At 36.3% G+C, this 21,719-nt stretch overlaps 1 protein-coding gene across 6 annotated transcripts in view; it reads right to left on the bottom strand.

The window, feature by feature from the left end:
* Nucleotides 1-21,719, bottom strand: part of MAST2 (microtubule associated serine/threonine kinase 2) — a 206,920-nt gene that overhangs the window by 158,376 nt on the left and 26,825 nt on the right. For 3 of the 6 annotated variants that reach the window (XM_086752986.1, XM_086752990.1, XM_086752988.1), the window contains exons 2-4: nucleotides 16,359-16,488; nucleotides 11,308-11,455; nucleotides 7,539-7,681 (exon numbers count right to left, since the gene is read on the bottom strand). In XM_086752986.1, the coding sequence (XP_086609112.1) occupies nucleotides 7,539-7,681; nucleotides 11,308-11,455; nucleotides 16,359-16,488 (421 nt within the window). The remainder of the gene's footprint in view (nucleotides 1-7,538; nucleotides 7,682-11,307; nucleotides 11,456-16,358; nucleotides 16,489-21,719) is intronic. The other 3 variants (XM_086752991.1, XM_086752987.1, XM_086752989.1) reach the window with 2 other exon arrangements.

Here is a 21,719-nt window from a genome sequence, read left to right as displayed (position 1 = left end):
CACAGTATAGGAAAACATACCTAACAAGAAATGGCAGCCAAACTTGGAGGATTATGCTACTAATTTCTAGAGGATCCCTAAAGCTTTTGCTTAGTCATTACAGGTTTTTTTTACAGAAGCCCTAAAGCTCAAAACAGTTTGCATTACCGAAACAAAGCAGTCTGAAGCTTAGGCAAACAAACTATTTCATGTTTAAAGACTGATCCTCCTATTATCACATCCTAGGAATCAGTTACCAGAAGTGTTACCAGACACAGAAGGCAGCCATATTAAAATACTACATGTGGACATCTCGCATTGCCTTTCTATGGAAACACCTGCCAAAAATCACCAAAATAAAACAGACAATTTTCAACTATTTTACATTAAAAACCATAATTTTTATTGTCTACATCAGAATGTTTTTATATAGAGGTCAATAAGAACCACAGAACAACATTCTTATGGAACAAAGTCTCACTCTGATAATGTGTGTTCAAGACAGTCTGAATAATTCTTTATATTTTATCTTAAGTTCTCCACAGCTCCTCAAGCAGAAAAGCTAATTTTCCATGCACACTACAGCAGTTTCTTTCACTTTACACCTACAATGGTGCTGCTGTCAGGAACAGAACTGACTGCATGTGCCAAAAATTAATTCAACATATTCATGGACAAAAAAAATAACATGCAGCATCTGAAGATAATGAGAACTGCAATCATTCAAACTGACAGTCTAGTGCCTAACAATTATCACAAGGCAAGTTTTATGAATTCATATTTCCTACGATGACAAGCCTCAGGTTACACAGAAGGGTGTTCAAATTTTCTTTCAAGTATGAAAATCTCTTTTGAGTCAATGAGTCCATTCCAAAATGGAATTCGCTTAACTGAAGTGAGTAAAAAGATGCTGTGTTTAAGTAACATGCACTATATATAAAACATAACTTTAGTACAGAATTTATCACAATTATTTGCTGTTCTTTACACAGATACACATGAATTATTCAGAATGAAATTTACTAGTGAAAAACCTATCAGGACCATCAGTTTTGAATGCCATGTGTCCTGAAGCATGTGTCCTGAATCTATCATGAAAACACACAGAATTATGGCACATGCATTTTAGCTTTCCTATCAGAGATACCTCAAAGCTGTGACAAAGGTAAGTCTCTGCAAGCACTCTAAACATGGCCCAATGCTCAGAATTTTGCTCAGTATACTTAAATACGTTCAAAGCAGCTCTTCTGCAGTTTACTTATAATATCATTTACCTCCTTGCAAAGGCTTTATTCTCCATTGTTCTGCATTATCAGATCCAAATTCCTTGTTCTTACTTCCAAGTTTTAACATTCAGCTCATGTCGATACGTTCAACCCTCTGTCTAGAATTTGTTCCCTACCTCTTCCTCAAACCCAGTCCCTTCAAACAAATGCAGGCCTGGGCACTGCTTTAGTTCTTCAAGCAACACTCATCTTCTATCTCATAGCCACATCTTCCAAAACTGATAAACGTGCCCAAACTCTCAAAGATTTACCCATTGACTCTGCAGCATAAGTAAATGCAAATTTTTCATTAGTGTAGCATAAACTTAGACTTCACATGGCCTTAATTTGGAAATCCACTTAGTTCCCATCTCAGGTTATTACAATTACAACTGCTATTTTAAAATGCAATTTCTATTACTTCATACAGTAATAAAATACCTTCATTCATACAAACATCATTTCTGCTATCTTCTGCTTTTTTAACTGTATAAAAATATGAAATTATACTTGTATGGTCAAGTGTTGAATGTTCTCTAAAACAATTTATGGTCTTCATCGGCATATTCTTAGACAAAAATATTTTCAGCTGAGTTAGCAACATTTAAATAGTTTGTATTAAAATACAAACTAAAAGTAAGGTTATCTATGACAAAATCTTTTCAGAAAAGAGCAGCTGTATGTTTCAGAAGAGACAAATGTAAATTAAGTTTTCTCATCAGATTCAAATGTCTGCTTCTGTAATAAGTACCCAGTCAATCAGCAGGAAGTAGCTCTATGCGCAACTGGCATTAATTGTTTGTCCCCCAACCAGTATTGTATTTTTCAATAAAAAGACAGAGATTACATCTAAGAGGAGATGCTAAATAATAAACACCAAATCCATTAAAGCACTAGGGACTAAGCAGGAGACCTAAAGATGGAATTTTCTAACTAGGAGGTTTTGAAGTAGAGTATAAAGAAGCTTGAACTTCTAGTTCCACTGCACTTCATCAAGCCTTTTGCGTCATTAATTTCTGCACTGAAGCGACAATCAACACAGAATTAGGGTCTCCTTTAGCTATAGTCTACAGGAAGACATGTCTAGTTCTTCTTTAGATAGGCGCTGTAGCAACTGTCATTTTGTGTTGAAAACGCAGTTCATTACACTGAGACCTCCAGTACTCCAGCACCACCTAGCAGGCCACAGACCAAAACACAATTAGACAACACAGCTTCTGACCCAAAAACTGCAAACAACGGTGGTTTATATAATTAGCTCCAAATAATTTTTTTTAAATAATAATCTTATTTTCTTCATAACTATCCCAGCCATCATCTGTTTCCAAATAATGTTGCAAATCACAGCATAGTATTAAAATATGAATATGAGCAATGCATACCCCAGAAAAAAAAAAAAAAAAAAAAAAGTCAGGTTATTAGCAAGCAGTTACCGTGGAATCCGATCCCAGAAATAACACGCCTGTGCTGTAAAATCACTAACAACTATCAGGATCTCTAAAACCGTTTCACAAGAACTCGCTGGGATCCGGGACGGAACAGTTTTGGTCCGCGGCCAGCGGCCCGCCGGCAGATGGCAGACCAGCACCACCGACGCCGCAGCAGCCTTCAGGAAAACGCACTTGGCCTTGGCTTACACCTGAATGTAAAAGGGAATTGCCTAAATTGTCTCGCCCACCAACCCAAATCTGTACCCAACGAGCCATTCTTCCTGGCAGCCAGGAATGATACAGATTTGAGGTACATCCTTTTGTAATGAAGAGCAACCTGCACAGGGGAAATACACCATTACAGGAAATTTATATATTAGGTACAATTGATTCTATTCCTAAAAGGAAATAAAAGAGCAAAGAGGTAAAAATTTAGAAAATAAAGAGTAAATATTCTCTCCTACATCTAAAAAGCATACCCCAACTTGGACAACCAAGATAACATGCCACAGTGTGACACCTGTCTCAGTTAACCAGGTTCCCAATACACAGTTCCTTGCAGAGCCAAGGACCCACTATCACAAGGACAATTATCTGCCCCATTCCACTCGGTATTGCCTAATCCGCACAGCTTTGGGGAAGTAAACATTCAGAATAAATCAGGCAGCATCACTGGCTCAATGTTATTCAACACAGGAAGTTCTTCAGCTTGTTAGTGATTTCACATCTTCACATTTGAGCCTTGCTACCCTCCAAATCATTATTCAAAATCTGAGAGGTTTGCTTTCCTTTTAACCACTTGCTCTAGAACAAGACCAGGGAACAATGAACTATCTGGCACTCTCTGTAATAGCAAAGAATATGCACTTGTCTCATTTTGCTTTAACCCTTACCTTACAAAGTAAACGTAAAACCGTAAGTAATTTGAAATTATTCTCTGAAGAGGAGATTGACCCTACAAGGAAATCTTGCAAGTCTGGCATCAGAGGATTAACAGAGCACCAACTGCTTAGTCAGCAGAGTTCATCTCTGAAGATGAAGAAATGGCTCTGATGACGTACCGTGTAGTACAGAATACAAGGAAGAAAGTTTACACCAAAGACAGAAATGCAACCACCCAGCTAGAATCCTCAACCTCATTTTCAAAAACAATGTTCAGTTTTTTAGTTCCAGGAGTACAGCAAGTTTCAGCTCAGTACTGGGAGCAGTGTAGAAAACTGAAGTTTGTAAATATTTAAAAAAAATAAGGAGCCACTGACATGCTCCTTCAAATGTTTTGCCATCATCACAGCTGGCAGAAGGAACACGCATCGTTTCTTATTCTTGGAACGTCTCAAACTTTTCCACACATTAGACAGTGAGTAATGATGTACAATGTAGTCTTAATTAATGGGTAGCACACTGTCAGGTGTTTCTTTCACAAAACTCAAATGCTCTTTCAAGCTGTGAGGTGGGTGTGAGGGGGTCAGACACACACACACACACAAAACCCCACATCTCTCTCCACAAATGTAAATACATATTCAGCATGAGTGTAGTGCTCCAGTTGAGCAACCTGTCCTTAACAATAAATATGAGAGGAAAATCATCCTTTGCCCACCCATAAATGCTCCAGCCTTGGAATATTAACATCTTACAGCATTGCTTCTGGTAATCAATTTCATTCACACTGAGTTTTATTAAAATAAATATTTGGAAGAAGGACACTCCCAATCTATCTCCTCTAAAACAGTCACAATCTTCTCTTCACAAGCTCTTCTTCTTTTTTAAAATTAACAAACTCTGATGCTCTTCATGCCTTTCTTCATAAGAGAATGCAGCCATATACCTGATCATTCACATCAGCTGCCTTCAAAACACAGTCCAAGTTCTAACTCTTTTTATGACAGGGTATCTGCAGGTCAAGATTTCAGATAAATAAACCTGCAAACTAAGTCACAAGAGATTTTTCATATTATTATCCTTCTGTTCATTATACATACACTTTATACGCACTCCCTGCGCCCCTAGTTGGGTCTTGAGAGCAGAAGACACCCCTGAGATGCCCACAACAATGCTTTATGTCTTTTTTGTCTGATTAATTCCGTAGCTATCTTAGGGATTTAAAAGTCTTAAATAGGACTCTTCCCAGCAGAACTCAATCTACGAAGATCACAGCCATCCGTCTAAAGAGCAGATGATCAACTGAAGGTCATCCTCTGAAATCCTCACATATATTTAGAAGGCACACAGACCAGATCAACATCCAGATCAACAATTCCACAGTGACAGCACTCAGCATTCATTCTACCCTGGCTTCTTTCTTAAGTCAAGGATCTAGCAGCAACTGCTATGCAGACACATTAATCCAGACTATCACACATGTATGAGCTGAAAGAGTCTGTCTAACAATAAATTATGCTTCTGTAGTTTAACATGTTAGAATTTTATGTATTTCCAGTTCTTGAGTTGTTGCTGATAAGTAGCCTAGCTATCAGCCTTGTTTCAGAAGCTGTAAACTAATTTCTATAGATTTTCTATTGTTAATTTACCTTTTTGTTACTTTAAAAGTTGAAAAGAATGCAATTTAAGCAGAGCAAACAATCTATAGGATTAGTAGCCATTAGAAAGTAAAAAAAAAAAAAAACCAAACCACACCAAACACACATTACTGAATGCTAGCAAAACAATTTACCAAAGGAAAATCCATTGATACCTACAGTGCCAAAAAGAGGGAGTAGAAACAATGCACATAGCTTTGAGTATTCTGGCTTTCCTGTACCACACTCTCACTTCTCTCTAGCTATCCGTCTACTGTATTATAACAAATAATAAGAGAATTAAATGCTCTAGCAATCAAGGTTGGCATATTAAAATGACACTCTGCATTACTGAACCTACTCATCTCTTAATAAAGCTATTCTTCAAAGGAGATTAATTATACTGGCAAGAGACCTTTTGCTATTCTAATTTGTGAAACAGATTTCAATACCACAAGCATATTAAAACAGCTGCAAGCATGTAACTAGCTCTAAGATCCCAGGACTCACTGCATTTAATTAGATGTTCCTCTCGTGACCAGTTCTTCAGTCACTGCTTTGGAAGCCCATTTCATGTAAGAATTCTTTATTTCTAGGCTTAATTAACTGCAACTGTAAATAACATAAGCCCAGTATAAAGTATACAGAGATAGAGAAGTTACCATATACTTCAGTACCTAACACCATCACAGAGGGAACAAATACTGGATTTATAGATGAAACTTCTCTGCTTTAATTAGAAAGCAGAGAATTTTAAGTTATTTTGAAATGTTATTGGCATTGCATTTCATATCAGAACATTTGATAGCACAAACACTGCCATGACAGACTGAAAATACATCATATTACTAATATGCAGAATTGTAACACATCTGTAAACACATCTGCAGCTCGCTGAATTGTACACAGCTGTTAAGCCACAAACGAGTATTCCAAATTAAATATCTGAGAATTAGTGCTTTGTTTTAGAGCAGTTATTTTCATTAACTTAAGCTATGAAGCTTCAAGGCATTTGCCTGCCTCCAGAGAGCAGGCCTGTATTTTAACATATTACTTTTTTTAATCCCGATCCGATAAATACTTAGATGCCAAGTTCCTGTGAGCATTTTCCCTTCCTCGTGATATAGTCAAATTACAACCACTGCTAAGAACAGGAATTTAAGGCAAACACAGAACAGGCACCAAACTAAGACACAATAAAATTAAATCAAATCAGAAGAATTTCAATATAGTAGCACGTCTGAAAATGCTAAAACTACAAATACCTCATTGTGAAATCAAAATTAGTGGTAACACAAATGCATGGCTTTTCGAACTTTAAAGGTTTAAGTTTCTTTTCATAGCCTGGTGGTGCCAAACTGTCTAGGATCCTCAAAAAAATTCAAAGGGCTAGCAATCTGAGGGCTATATCCAAGGTACACCTATTTACTTAAGGGATCATTGTTTCTAAAGAGTCTTACAATGTAACAGAAATTTACCCAGTTACTTGCAGCTCTACAAAGTAGGGCACACCAAAATTCCCTCATTTGAGCAAAACTTGTTATACAGGCAACTCTCTGGAAGTTCAGCAAAAAAAGCTTCTAGCTTTGCTTTTAGTCTACTATCTAGCAACAACTTCTGTTCCATATATGACTGCTCAGAAATAACTGTCTTTTCCCACTCTTGTATTTTTCTTCTCCTTGCACTTCAGTGATGTTAGATATTTAGAGATAATAAGAAACACCTACAAACAAAATGTATGTTCCTTTTGTTTGCAATTCAGTCTTGACTACAGCCATCTGAGTTTCCCCCTCATACAGAATACTCTCTTCTTAGAAAATGCTAATTTAACAGATGCAACATTCTTCAAAGATATGCTCACTTTACCAAAGCCTTTTGACAGAAACCACACAGAAGAGCAGATGTCAGTTCCAGCTCTTCAGTTCCTTGGACAGTTATCCTTTTCCGCTTCATCCCCCTAGCTATTCTCTAGGGTAACAGGCAGCGGTAGCTACTTACAAAGCTGTTTCACAGTTAAACTTGTTTTAAATTGTCAAGTTCCCATGCTCACATCTCCCTAGACTTCCAGTGATATTTTCTTTGAGGTATTAGGCTGCTTAAATAGAAGGAGTGCTCCCCAAAATAAGTTATTCTTCTTATACACATTTTTTTCCTTCTTTTTGTCAATAGCAAGATGATCCTATTCTCCTCCTAATTCATCCTCTACCCTAAAAAGGGCCAACAGGAAAAAAATGCTGCACTCACCTAGCAGGAGCAGGGAAAGCAAGGTAAAAACTAAGGCACAGGACCACACTACTTTTTATTTATAGCACAAAATCATCATGAGTATTCCTAGACTCACTCACCAAACCAGCAGTAAGTGAAGGAGCAGATTGTCCTAGAGACTGATTTCTCATGCGGACCAGGTTTGAGGTATCTCCAGGTGGCTGCCATATCGTCTGTCCCACTCCACTGTGGACACTACTTGACAAGGGAAGTAGCTGTTTTCCTTTAAAAACAAAACCAAAAATACTATCAACTTGTTTTTAAACATGTTTGGAAGTTCAAAATACAATGCTGAAAACAAATATTGCATGCAGAGAAAGAGCATTTAATAAAACAGCAATTTAAAGGTTAGAACTTCTAAGATCACACTACTTGTGAATTCATTATGTTTGATAATTGAGTATCTCAAAAAAAAAAATCTAGTTTACATTATGAGGTAATGGCCAAATGCAAAACCTTGTAGAAACAGACTTGTATCACTTTGTACAGTTCACACAGCTTCAAAAAGAAACAGTATTTTCTGTCAATCAAACAATTTATTGCCCTATATAGAGGCAATGTTAATGTTGCAAAATCTCATTAAGTATAATTCTAAAAATTCTTACAAAAACGCATTCATAATTGTAAAATATCACCTCTTCTAAATAGCTTAGCCACCTAGACATCCCCACTTTCTCCTGCCATTGGAACATTCATCAGTAGATTTCATGCAGCTCTGATCAGAATACAGTGTATGTTTAAATATTGTTTTGCTTTGAACCACAGATGAGTATTTTCTGCCTAAAAAGTTTCACTCTTCAGCAATATCATATTATCTGAAGAGCAAGACATTCTGTAGCTTTCCCAATTCTCCCTTGTATCTGATTGATAAATGTAGATGCTAATCTCCCATGCAACATACACAAACAGTGAGAAGAGTAGTTCCTATTTCAAGAAGTTCACACCATTGTACTTCACTGCAGGAAATAACAGTAATCATTTAAAAGGATATGGTAGATACTTTTTCCCCCCCTAGTCAATATAACATTCCTTTTTGAAAAATGTCAAGTAGTAAATTTCCACAATGAGAAAAAAAACAAAATCAAAGCAGGCCATATTTTGACTCCATCTAGCTTGACAGTTTGCTTTTATGTACAATGTCATTCACAAAAAAAAAGAGAAGACAGACAGTCTTGTGGTTAAAAAACACATAAGTGAAAAAGTCTGTAAATCTGGGTTCCATTATTAGCTTCCAGATGACTTCCTCTAACTTTGGTCAGTCAACCTCTGTACTTCAGTTTCACCATCTGCAAAATGGGAGTGAACGATATCTCTTTTCCTTAAAATTAGGACTGAGAGAGTAATTTACACACACCCCCTTCCAGGCATGGTGCAGATAGTTGCATTCAACAGATCATTACATGGTCAGATACTACAACAGGAATCACCAGGGACTAAGACATTTGTTGCAATAAGTAGCAGAAAGAAGTCTACATCTTTAATCACACATACTGTAGAAAAATACATCTTTCTCAGAGGGACCACGCTATTTTACAAATTCAACTTCACTTTAGAATTAGACATGAAGTATTACATTCTTTACATAAAGGAAGGTACAGTATTTGGAAGACTGTCACACAATGTGACTAGCCGTGATGCCAGGGGACAGGGAGTGAGAGTGCTGTCTTTTGTTTGTCTCTTTTTCTAAAAAAAAACAAAAAAAAAAAAACAAAAACAAAAAAAAACCAAAACAAAACAAAAAAAAAAAACCTGTTTACGTTAATTTTCTGTGAAAGTTACAAGCAATGGGCCAACTACACAATAATAAAATGAGTCAAAGTCAAAATGTATGAGAGATGAGAAGGCTCAACTTTGGCTAGCAAACAGAGACACGGCATATTAGTACCTTTTTCCCAGTCCCACTCAAGCTGCTCACAGCTGTGGATATGATTTTAACAGTTTGCTCATTTTCAAGATTATGATTATACAATGGCTCCTCTAGTCTGCAGAAATGTACATTGCTGTATTTATCTCAGTAAAGCACTGACAAAGATACTCTACAATAGCAATTCAAATCCTATAATTATCTAACAGTTCAAAATGCCAGTCCCAGAGAGCAAGAATAACATTATTTAAATCTCCATAAGATATAGTTATCAAGATCTTCTTTTAGTTCCACAAAATCTGAATCCAGGAAAACAGAATTCCATCAAGAGTCAAATCTAAGCCAACCAGTTTGCACACCCAGTCATCTATACTCTTTAAACTTATTTGCTTCTGTTGGAAAAACAAGGCTAAAGCCTTTTCCTGCCATGCCTCAAGTCCTACATACATTCCAAACACCCACATTTAAAATACATATCTAAACATATACATTTTTTTTATCCAATTGGGTCAAACTGATCTTGTTGAGGCTCTTTTATTTTGCCGTTCGTGAATCAGGCTATAGTAGATTGAAAAGTCATTAAGATGAAACAACAAGTTCTGGAGAACATTATCATTGCAGAACAGAAAATTTACAAGAATGTTATCTCCAAACAGAAAAGTTATTTTAAAAAAATAAATAGAAGTTCTTCATTTTTCCTGCCTCCTCCTATTCACTTTTCTTCACTTACTTCCACTCAAAAAAGAAAAAAAAAAAAATATCCCAAACAAAAGAACCACCAAACTACAGTACTATCTTTGGCCATTGTAATCAGCCAACAGCTGTGTAGTTAATAAACTTCTGTTCTCTAGAGATTAACCTGCCTTAGAGACCAAACTTACATGAGTGTAAAACATTACGAATATTTCCATTTTTCAGAAACAAGCCACTTATTAGAAATAAAACTAAGAAAAGGCCAAGCCAAAATAAAATATGTATACTTTACTTACTATTCGACCTAGCACCTCAAATATTAAAATATTTATCTTCCCCTGAGGGATCAGGACTGGATGTATTTTCACAATCATGTAAGTCAAGCCCAAAATGGTAGCAAAATGTTTCACCCTCTTCCTCTTCTCCTCCCACCTGAGGGATTTCAACCCTTCTTCTTCTTGCACTAACATGCAAATAGGCAGTCAGCTTAATTAGGGAGGAAATGGGTTGCAAGTTAACCCTAACAGAACAACAGTGGTATTCAGGCAGATCAGTTATTTCATCCTAGACTGATCATGCAGCTCTGTACGTGCTAACACAAGCATCAGAGACTTTGATACCAGCTTTAAAAAACTGTGAAAACATCCCCTAGCCCACACACAAAGTTCCTGAAAAAGAAATCTACTGAGCTTGGTCCTCCATTTTTTGGCTATTACTAGACTATTCTCGCTCCACGCTCTAAAGTTGACAAACTAAATTCTCTGACAAGGCTGAAGACTGTTCACAAGAAAAAAAACAAACTTTATACAAAATGAAAAAACATCTAGTTAGAAAGCAAGATTTTTACTTTGAATCACAAATGCCTACAGTACTTTTGAAGCCAAAAAGAAACTAAATAATAATTTCAACCTGATATAAAAGTCAGCTTCCCAGTAAGAAACAATACGGCAAAGTAGGCAAGCTTACAGCCAGTGCTGACCTTAAAAGAGGTAAGAATGCATCACTGTGTGTTCCACTGCTCCCTTCTTTTAATTTTATACATTAAGTCTAAGCTTCTAACTTTTCACTCCGGGCAATATACAGAATTTCACTCTCTTTTTCACTCTTATCTAGTAATATTTCTTTTTGCATCTTTCTCTTACATAAGACCTCCCAAGAAGAGGTCACCTCTAGTTTTGAAGAAACAACTTATCTATTTTAAGACAAATGTTACACCAAGTAATACTACATCTTTCATACTAATTAATTGTAATATGGTCTAATGAATTGAAATATGCCACAAAATGGCATACCTGACAAAGAACTTGCCAAACTACCTCTTCGTAGCTTGCAGTCATCTTGACTTAGCTGACGATGGAGCTTGGTTTTCCCAGCAGACGAAAAGATGTCAGGATTGCTGAGCTTCCTACAACGTAATGGAGTGGACTCTGTTATCATCTCCTGTAGAAAGAAAAACAAGCAGAAGTTTGTTAATGACAGCTAAAGTTCTGTTTTCTGAAACATACAATCTCCACAGCATAAACAAGACTCCAAAAAAAAAAAAACCCACACCACACACAAAAAAACCCATGCTTAAAATTGTAAATCCCTCTCTTTTGCACCATGTATCTGCACAGAAAGCACATCACGAAATCTGTCAAGTATGGTCCTTTAACACTATTGCTGTGAGTAATATCATGAATAATAGACAGAAAAAGGCAATTATTCTACAGAGCAATTGCTCTTACATACGTAGGAAAAGAGGCAACTGAAAAATCAGGCTCAGCTTTGTTTCAAGCTATTCCATGCTAAAGTAAAGAGTATTTTCTCTGAATTTCTTGAATATTTATTCCATCCAGTCTATGGGTAATACACCTATAAAGAAACTTTTGTAATGTCTAATTGCAACTCAAAGCTCCTATTATAAGTTACAGCTCTACTACAAGACCATATGTATCACTAAGTAATAATTAGGATAGAGATCATCCTTTGTGTAATTTATTTGTTATTACTATAAAATTATGTATTTGCCAGAAGCACTCCCACACATGTAAATTCCTTTCACAGCATACAGCAAGCTTTCAATCAAAACAGCAGTAGGTAGAACTGTGGCAAGCACAACCACAGTGCTTTCCTCATGCATTTAATTGTTCTGGAGGTGTCAAACACTCATTTCGCGCCCAAAGAATTACGAGCATAGCTGTCATACACAGATTTGAAATAAGGTGACACTTTCCATTATAGCCTATATAGATGAACTTGGTCAAGTTCTCCCTTCTCTGCAGTAGTGCAATACGTTCCATGTGTCTTAACGGATTCTTCCATTTCATTTGAAATGCCTCTCATTAGCTATACAGCACTTCAAGCCATTCTTATTCTCATAAAAATCTCATCTGAGGCAAACAATAAACTAAAAGGAACACTTGCTGCATGATACATCACTACATAGTTTAACATAGTTTTAAATTGTGTTGAAGTAAAAAAAATTGATCTACTGGTAGTGAGTTTTAACTAAAATTTGCAGATTCCAGTCAAAATCTATTTCTGAAGTCATTAATTCAAATTTATTCAGTCTACCATGTTGTGCCTCAAACTGTCAAATCCAGACCAAGACTACACACTCTAAAAACATCAAGAATTTTTTCTTCAAGGGAGTGGAGGGGGAAGGAAGGACAGACAGACATGAATAAAGTGGTTTTATATGAAAAAAAACCCTGAATTTAGATTTGAAATATAATTCTCACTTAGATCTGAATCACTCATTCTTCATCTTTCTTAGATCTCATCTTCTTTTAATCATTAAATCTTTTGGCACCTCATAATAGTAAATAACTTTGTTATTTGTTTGAGGGACAGGAAATGCTTTGCTCTGCATCTGCTTCAGTGGTGCACCTTTCACAGGTTGAGAGGTACTGTGCTGATACAATTTTTTCCTTTGGTTACAGTTAGACATTCAATTGCCACATTGTCTAAACCAGATCAAGAGAGAGACTTGGATAACTTAAAGTAGGTCAGTTCACTTACCCGGTTCATCACACAGCTGCAAAAAGTTGTGTTGGTGCAAGAGTGAGGAAAGGCACAAAAACAAGTGACCTGGGGTATAAAAAACTGCTCGAGCTGAAAACTGCTTTAATCTTAAGGTTCCTTACGTACATCTTGGAGCAAAGAACCTCATATTTTTATTTGCCTCTGACTTTTACCATAAAGGTCCTGAAGACCTTCATTTCCAGCAGCCTATACTTCTGTTTTTCTGTCACTTGGAGCGCTGTAAAGACATCTGCCACACTTCCTGTTTGTACGTAGGAGTAAGCTAAGTAGTTTGAAATTGCAATGTTAGCGGTCTAGCACGTCTCTGAAAGGTGCAGAGGCCAAGGGCAGAAAGCCTTTGCCGTTTCTATTTGGGATGACAGAACGTGGTTACATATGCAGACATGTCTGTAAGTGTACATACAGAAATACACACATACAGTTTTAATATGGCCTGTCCTAAATGTCTGTAACATCTAAAATCTGTCATGCGTTTCCCAACTGTGATAGTCCAAAATTACCATACCTCAAAAAACCCACGGGCACCCAAAGTTACAGCAAATTAGTTTTAAATCTCATCCAGACTATCCTCTCACACTCGTTATGCTTCTACTCCAACAAATGTTTCCAGTATCCTTCAACATCTAGCAACTTCCCTAAAACTAGTCATAATTCTGTTGAAAGGCCCTACGCGCAAGATGCTACTGGTTACCTCCGCAGTCTACTTACTGCCTGCTTACCTAAATCCCTAGAAAAGCCAGCTTTTTTCCCCCCTCTCACCCTGCACAGGCCATTGCTGTGATTTTCTTCCCATCACCAGTGCATTCAGGTTCCTTTAGGAAGAGGAAGCACTGTCCTGCTTGTCAGACTGGTGCAGCAACTGTAGTTGCCCTTCCACCATGTTCAGCTGAGTTGGGGCAGGTAGAAGACAGACAGAAGCTACTGCCGGTATAAACAGTAGCCTTCTACCTGGTTGCTGCCCATCACTCCCACATCTGCACCCAAGACAGAAACAGAATACACCCCTTAAACTGTGGCTTTGGGGCATGCTCTTTATGTTCTTTTCCCCTCATCCAGCACAAATGCCCAAAAAGAGAATTTCAGGAAGGGGACACAGGAAAGAGCATCAGGGAACAGGGATAAGGCTACATGGAATCTTCTTATCTGTTTCTTTGCTGCTACTTCACTTGCACAAACATCTCACATGTCTTGATGTTGGTTTAGTGTGATGTCCTTAGCTTGAAAGGTACACCTTACATCACTAACAAATGTCCAATAAATCTACTAATTTTACTCCAAGTTAACAATTAATTTAATATCCAATTCAACAAAAGGAAAAAAAAAATCAGTACATGCAAGAAAATAAGACTTTGTTTGAGGGAGAAAAACAATGTATTCTTTTGCCTGAAAAAAAATTCAGAACAATAATCTAAAAAAAAACAACTTTGAGATTATTGTATTAATCTGAATACCCATGACCAGTTAAAGTTAAAATTTCAAGTTCTAACTGGGACTTCTTTGTTCAAGGTTTTAGGGTTGTTTTTTGGTGGTTTTGGTTTTTGAGGGCTTTGTTTGTTTTGTCGGTTTGGTTTTTTTTTTCCCTTCAGGTGCACATTCACCTCTCCTCTAACACACACACACACACAGAGGTATATGTCTCACACATCTTTCTCAGTGAACTGCAACTAAGAGTGAACATTCATTCATTCAGGGCACCAAGGTAAGGAAAGGCAGTAAAGTCAGAAACAAAACTACTCTAAGTTGTTTTACAAGCAATTTCTGTATTTTACATCTCTTTTTTTCCATCCAATATATAGACATTCGCATACCCCTACCAACCAACAAATGTGCCCTCTTCCCTACCCTTCTCCTTTCCCCTCTACGCAGAGTCTCTTCTTATTGGTAAAAATAAGTTCTTAACATTTCTTCTTGAATTACAGTACACAAGCTTTTCAGATCTGATAGTATCTAAATCAAAAGTACCCTCACTGAAGGAGCACATGGAGCACCAACGCTGAAGGGTACACCTACTTCTACCACAATATCCGCTCAGCTGCGACATCCTGATTACACGCACCTTTCAGGTCAACCTAACAGCACACGCTTCTTCTCAAAACGTCATTCCATACGCATTTTTTCAGCGGCCACCTCAGCTTAAGCGACTCCTCCCCACCAGCCACTTATACTACAAAGATATGAAAGAAGAGTGGAAAGGTAACAGCTTCCCACACTCACCAAGGAATCTTGGCTCCCTTCTACAGGAGACAGGCTTAGTACATATTATATATGTAAAATTCTTCATAAGTCCTTTTTTTGTTAAGCATATTAAACACTTCAGCAATATTCAGAATACTACGTAGCTGTTGAATGTTTTGAAGAAAAGGAACTCAAATCACACTCCACAGGTTTATATACTGTTAAACTCACTTTTTAAATATTAAAAAAAATACAATGTACTGTTCTGAGACAGCCTATTATGTTTTAAAAAATGGTAAGTACAACATGGCCAGTTTAAAATTTCATTTTCTAAGAGCTATGCCTACATTGTGTCAGCAAAACAATGAAGAGGGAAAGTTTTAACTTGACAACAATGCAGTTGTCCTTCATAAGACTGTAATTTATTTCATTCATTTTTTAAAACCCAGCTTTAGTATTGCAGTTCATACACAAACTACAGGGAAATAGCAGTGGTTTATGTTACCACTCTTAAACAAGAAAGGAAAAAAAACCCACAGGAAGAGATCTCTCCTTGTCCTTGCCCCAAAGGAAGATGGAAGGACAGAAAAACCTTACACAACATTCCAAATTAATGGATAAAGAAAACGCTTTGCAGTGATAGAGTGAAATTTTGCTCACATGCTTTCAAATTACTAAATTAAACTACCAGAGCAAATGGTTGAAGAATAGATTATATGGCATTGTCATAATTTTAAGAACATTTTAAGGAAAAAAAAATCTTGCTGTTTTAGAAATGAATGCATTAGTAATCACGTAACCAAAACACTTTGTCCACATAGTGTGAGAAGGACTGCGAGACTCTCTCCATTACTTTACTTTCAAAGGTGATGGAAAAAAAATTCTTAATCTGCTTTGGCCTTGTGGCTTTTGCTACAAGCTAAAAATCAGGCTCAAACAGCCAGCTGAATCCTGCAAAGCTTAGGGCTGAAGATAAAAGCATCACACAAACGATCTGCTAGACAAAGAATATTCCTATCAGTCCCTTCAAAGGTACACAAAAGTTTGCTCACGTAACTTAATACAGTAGGATACAAAGAAGAAGGGCAAGGGCTTTTCTTTAATAGTGAGAGGTTCTGCATTTTTCAGCTCCATCACTTACCACACTTGCACAGAAACACACTTCAAATAGTTGTGGCACTGGAAATACATACAAGTCTGTTTCTCTTCCCTGAAATCTCACATACGGGTCATTACATCCAGCAAGATGGAGAACCAGATTGCAACAATGGCTGCAGACAAAAGACAAGAAACCAAATGCACTTCCTGATGTGTAAGATTACACTAATATCGCGCGTTAAAATCCCGATCTGGTAATTTCAGAATATAGCTACACGGAACCTTCTCAACCATCTTTTCCATTCCATCGCACAAGGCAAGTCTCCCAAGAAATTCAAGCAAGAAATAAAAGAACAAGCACATATACCACTGCAATGATTTTCAGCAGCTTTTTTTTTTTAATGTTCATTTCTTGGTGCTGCAAGAGAGTAACACAGCACAGATCCTTAATCTACAAATGGCCTGTGAACACTGAAAGTGTGGATGCGTGTCAAAGTACTTCCTTGAACTGCCAGATGAAGTACCACACAGTCGGCGAAACTGATATATCAGCAATAGACGAATGTTAGGAAAAAAACTTCTTAAGACTTGTCTTCATGGCCTACATTTAATATGTAACAGGTCATATAAAGGAGTACTTCCTTATGTGTAAACTGTGTTATAACTAACTAAAAAAAAATATTTTTTTTTTCCTAGGGATCTCTACCACAAGCAAAAATACTCAACTGTGACTAACAAATATTCAAATCTGCAGGTCAAAACATTTTAAACTATTAGCTGGAGGTGCAGGGAAAAAAAAAAAAATCTACAAAAAGTTTTATATGAACAGGTAATCTACAAACAAGAAAAATGAGAAAAGTTGTGGGATTTTTTTTTTTAAACCTAATGAGCACAACAACCTAGATCATCTGGAAGTTAATTCTAGCAAACTGTTAGAAGGAAGAAAAGAAGGAAAATTTAAATACAACAAATTGGCAAAGAATACACTGATGTTACCCTGTTTCACAAGGAAGACAACCAACGAGTAATGCAACTCAAGGATAACTTGCCACTTTCTGATTTTTTTTTTAAGCAATAAAAATAGCCAACACTCAAAGCTGCATTTTCTATTTTTTTAATATGGTACTGTTTGTTCTTTAAAAGATAAGAGTCTCTCGTGTCAGGATTGTGTATCTGAGAAGCACTCTCTTCCTTCTCAGGAAGGACATCACTTTATATAATGTGTGTATGTACCCTTAAGAAAAGATAAATCTGATCTCATCATTATGTCTGCTCTAATGTACTTCAAAATACACTGAAAATTAGAGACCTGGAGAACAGATTGCAAACTAAATATCTACCTGTATAAGTAGTAATTAACACAGCAGAATCATGGTATTTATGCTTTGGTATTTTGCTTTAACTAGCCTGGACATGACATTGAGGGAAGAGGGCCAGCAGCTTACTGGGAAGCTGAGGTGAACCCAAATGTGACCAAAATTGTAGGCTCAATAAGAACTTGTAACTAAGACTCTTCTTAACTGTATCTGCTTAACTTGCCAGCAACACCATGAAAAACATCAGAATCAATGAAAGTTACATTAAATTGACACAGCCTCTTAGAGCCTATAATATTTAGTGTGAGGGTGGTGAGGCACTGGCACAGGTTGCTCAGAGAAGCTGTGGATGCCCCATCCCTGGAAGTGTTCGAGGCCAGGCTGGATGGGGCTTTGAGTGACCTGGTCTAGTGGAAGGTGTTCCTGCCCACGGCAGGGGGGTTGGAACTAGGCAATCTTTAAGGTTCCTTCCAACCCAAATAATTCTGTGATTCTACAATATATTGATTTACTACATCAAAATAGAGAAAAGCTTTATAGAATATATTACATTATATAAAAGTGTCAGTATTTTAAATACAGAGAATAATTTTACAATATTTTTCTCTTTAATAGATTTATTTGAAGAACTTTGCAATAAATCCCAACATTCACACAAATGTAAATATAATAAACTTATTGTCAACAGTAAGTATTCAAAATGACGGGAAAGCTAAGCATTATTGCCACAGTGATTTTTCAATAGTTACACAGTGTAACTTTCACACATTCAACAGTTCAAATATCTACAGATTGCTCTGTACACTCACTTGCAGTGATAACACACATTACAGAAAAGCTACAAATCAAATTTTAACTTTTTTTTTTACAGAAGTATTTAAAAAAAAACAATCAAGAAACTTATACTATGAGATACACCCTCCTTATCTTGTTCTTCCAATTGAAAGATTTTTTTTTTTTTTTTGTTCACTCTTCAGGAAAAGAACTCCAACGCACATTTGATTATAACTAATCAATTAGAAGCTTAATGTTGTTTCACCAGGGAAGTTCAAGTTAACTTTGTTGCCAAGTGTTCCCAGCTGGAGGAACACATTAAAAAAAATCTTGTTAAAAAGCAAAAGTAAATATTTACAACTATGTACATTATTACTCCATTTCTGAGGATCATTGAGATGCTGAATCATTTTATTCCTAATGGAACTGCAGTCTAGGAGACAAGGTAATTTGTGATTAAATTATATCAGCTTGAATATTTGGTCCTTATATGAAATTACAAATAACACCACAATGGTTTACACAAGCAAAGTATATGATTCTACTTCAGAACCTCCCAATTAAGAGACAAGAGAGTAGTGTAATTCTTGAATTCAGCTTGTAAATGCCTAAAGTCAAAGTAATTTCAGCTAGGGAAGAAAGAGCAACAGAGCCTCTATTAAACTCTGTATCAAACTTCACAGAGCCTCAAAGAAACCACGATCAATGTAAAACTCAGAACTCCACTACATGCTGAGTAGTCACCATGAAAACAAAACCAGTCTGAACAAAGACATTGCATGGTAAAGGCCACATCATTCCTTTATCATTGGTATTCTAGCATGAGTATTTAAAACATTAGAAAAGTTGTGTACATCAGGGAAACTAACTCCTGGCCAGATAAAAAAAACATGAACAACTCTCTAATTCATCATCTGCACATTAGAATCTTGTCTGCTGTAAGGATTAAAAGAATTATGACCAAAAAAATGTTATTTGTAACAAAATTTGGTATTATAAGACATCAATAACATCTTCTCTCTGAAGATTTTCTTCCATTAAACTCGGAAGACGTGCCAAGCACGTAATGCGTTCCAACATTACTGACTAGTATTACTGCAAGTTCTCTTTAGCATCCTAGGTGTTATCAAACACTCATTTATCTTCCATATTCTTGTCTATCAGATTTTATATTGTCAAATAGAGATGAATGTTTAGATTTGCTAAAGACTATAATCTACAGTGTTAACATGCCAAAACTTCTCGTTTGCCAGTTTTACAGTGTTTACAGTTTACAGTTTTATTCACGTATTTATTATGCAGAAAACACTTAATTTAACACCTTTTATTGCAATTACGCTGTAAGAAAGACTAGAATGGGAACTGCTTAAGGAACCAGGCAAGCAGCAGAAACACAGCTGTATCTTAAGCTGTGCATGTAAAAAGACCTATGATTTCATACTGGCTGTAAAAAAAAAGGAAAATTACCCGAACACTCTGCAGGGTGCCTTGATTCCCTGCAACACTGATGCTATTTTTTTTTCCAGATCCTCAGATCTCCAACTATTTTATTTCTGTTCACATTACAAATGTTGTCTTACTGTCTCATTATCACTGAAAGAGCAAAACAACATAAAATACCTACTTACACCTAGGTAAGCTCTGTTTAATGTCTACAAACAAAGTTACCATCAAGTCATTTTCTTCGGTATTGTGAACTCCCTGTTTGTCTATGGAGAAAGAGGAACAAGACCAGACCTGCAATAGGTTAAAAGTTCACTCAGTTTACATAAACAAACAATTGCCTCATAGCAATAGGACCTGGAAGAGAGGTTCACCTAATTTTATATATTACAGACAGGAACTTCTGGGTCACATTTCAAAAAATGAGAAGTTATCTGTATTAATATTTTATTCCTAACCCAAAACAATACAGAATTTTCTATGTCTAAGGCACAAATACAATACATATTTAAAATTAAAATACTAGCTGAAAACAACATTTGGCAAGTGAACAATAATACAGTATATTAAAATGTGCATGCTGTATAAAAAAATAACTTCTTCGCTAATAGTGCAGAGTTCTAATCATCTTCTGAAAAAAGCACTTCCCAAAGAAAAATGTTAAGAGTTATTAAGTTTGAAGTAGAGACTCAAATAAAAGTCTCTATTGGTCCAGTATGAGGTACAGCCCTTTAAAAACTGTCCCAAGGCTAAGGGGGCTAGAAGAGAGAAATATATGCCAATTGCTGTTCCAAGGCTTATTTCAAATGAAGTTGCCTACAAAGAAAAGAAAAAGGTAATTCATGAACTGAACTTTGGTGGGGAACTGCTCAGGTGACTTAAAGGGGCTTCTCTAAATAGACATTCAAGGACTACTTACAGATGTCTAATACAATTTTAAGACTTGATTTGAATTTATAAAGCTCACTTGAATAGCACAGACTGCACAGAAAGAAAAGTATGAAACCAAAAAATACTACAGGAATCCTCTTTAACCATGCTACTTTTTTGCCCAAGATGCTTTTATATATCTCAACTATCATCCAAATAGTAGTAGTAGTGGAACCATCTGTAGTTACACAGAAATTAGCAGCAAAATATAATCTAACACGGCACAATGGTCTGCTAAGAGTTAGAACGCTATTTGTTTAGATACATGACAAAGAAAGACCAAGATATATTTTAATTTGGTGTTACCATCACTGAGGAAGATAGTTATTTGCAGTAGGAAAAAAAATGAAATACTTTGTTTGTGACAGTGAAGTTCCAATCGTTTCGCACCCGTATTTTTGTCTACATGAACCATCTGGAATCGTCTCACTTCATACCACAAATGAGATAAGCACATCAATGCACAGCAAAAAATAAGAAGCACTTAAGTGAACTTTTCCTGAGAATAAGTTTTCCCTGAAACTCAACAGCAGATCTGCATGTAGGGAATGGGGAAAAAATACCTTTTTATTGCAAGACTGTAAATAAAACAACCAATAGCTTTAAACCTAAAGGAAATGAAGTTAACCTTTGGAAACATAACAAACGCTTAATCCTTAGCTTTTTTTTTTTTAACAGATATCACAGAAAATGGGAGATAAACTAATTCACAATTCTTATCAATGTCTGCACAAAGAAATGATAGTCTGGCACAAAAGCTTCTCTTCACCAAGCAGCATAATACAGTTCCAACCCAAAGAAACAATAGCCAAAATTTTTTCAAGGACAAGTCATGTATTTCTTCCCTTCTGCTTGAGAACAAAAACAATGCCCAACTGTTAGGTTTATGAACATCACTGGGCCTCAAGCTCAAACTGAAAGACTACAGTCAGCAGACACTT

This window comes from Chlamydotis macqueenii, chromosome 8 (assembly GCF_036417535.1).
Source record: "Chlamydotis macqueenii isolate bChlMac1 chromosome 8, bChlMac1.mat, whole genome shotgun sequence".
Taxonomy (NCBI): Eukaryota; Metazoa; Chordata; class Aves; order Otidiformes; family Otididae; genus Chlamydotis; species Chlamydotis macqueenii.
Note: the sequence above shows the minus strand (reverse complement) of the source record. Positions and strands in the feature narration are given on the sequence as shown.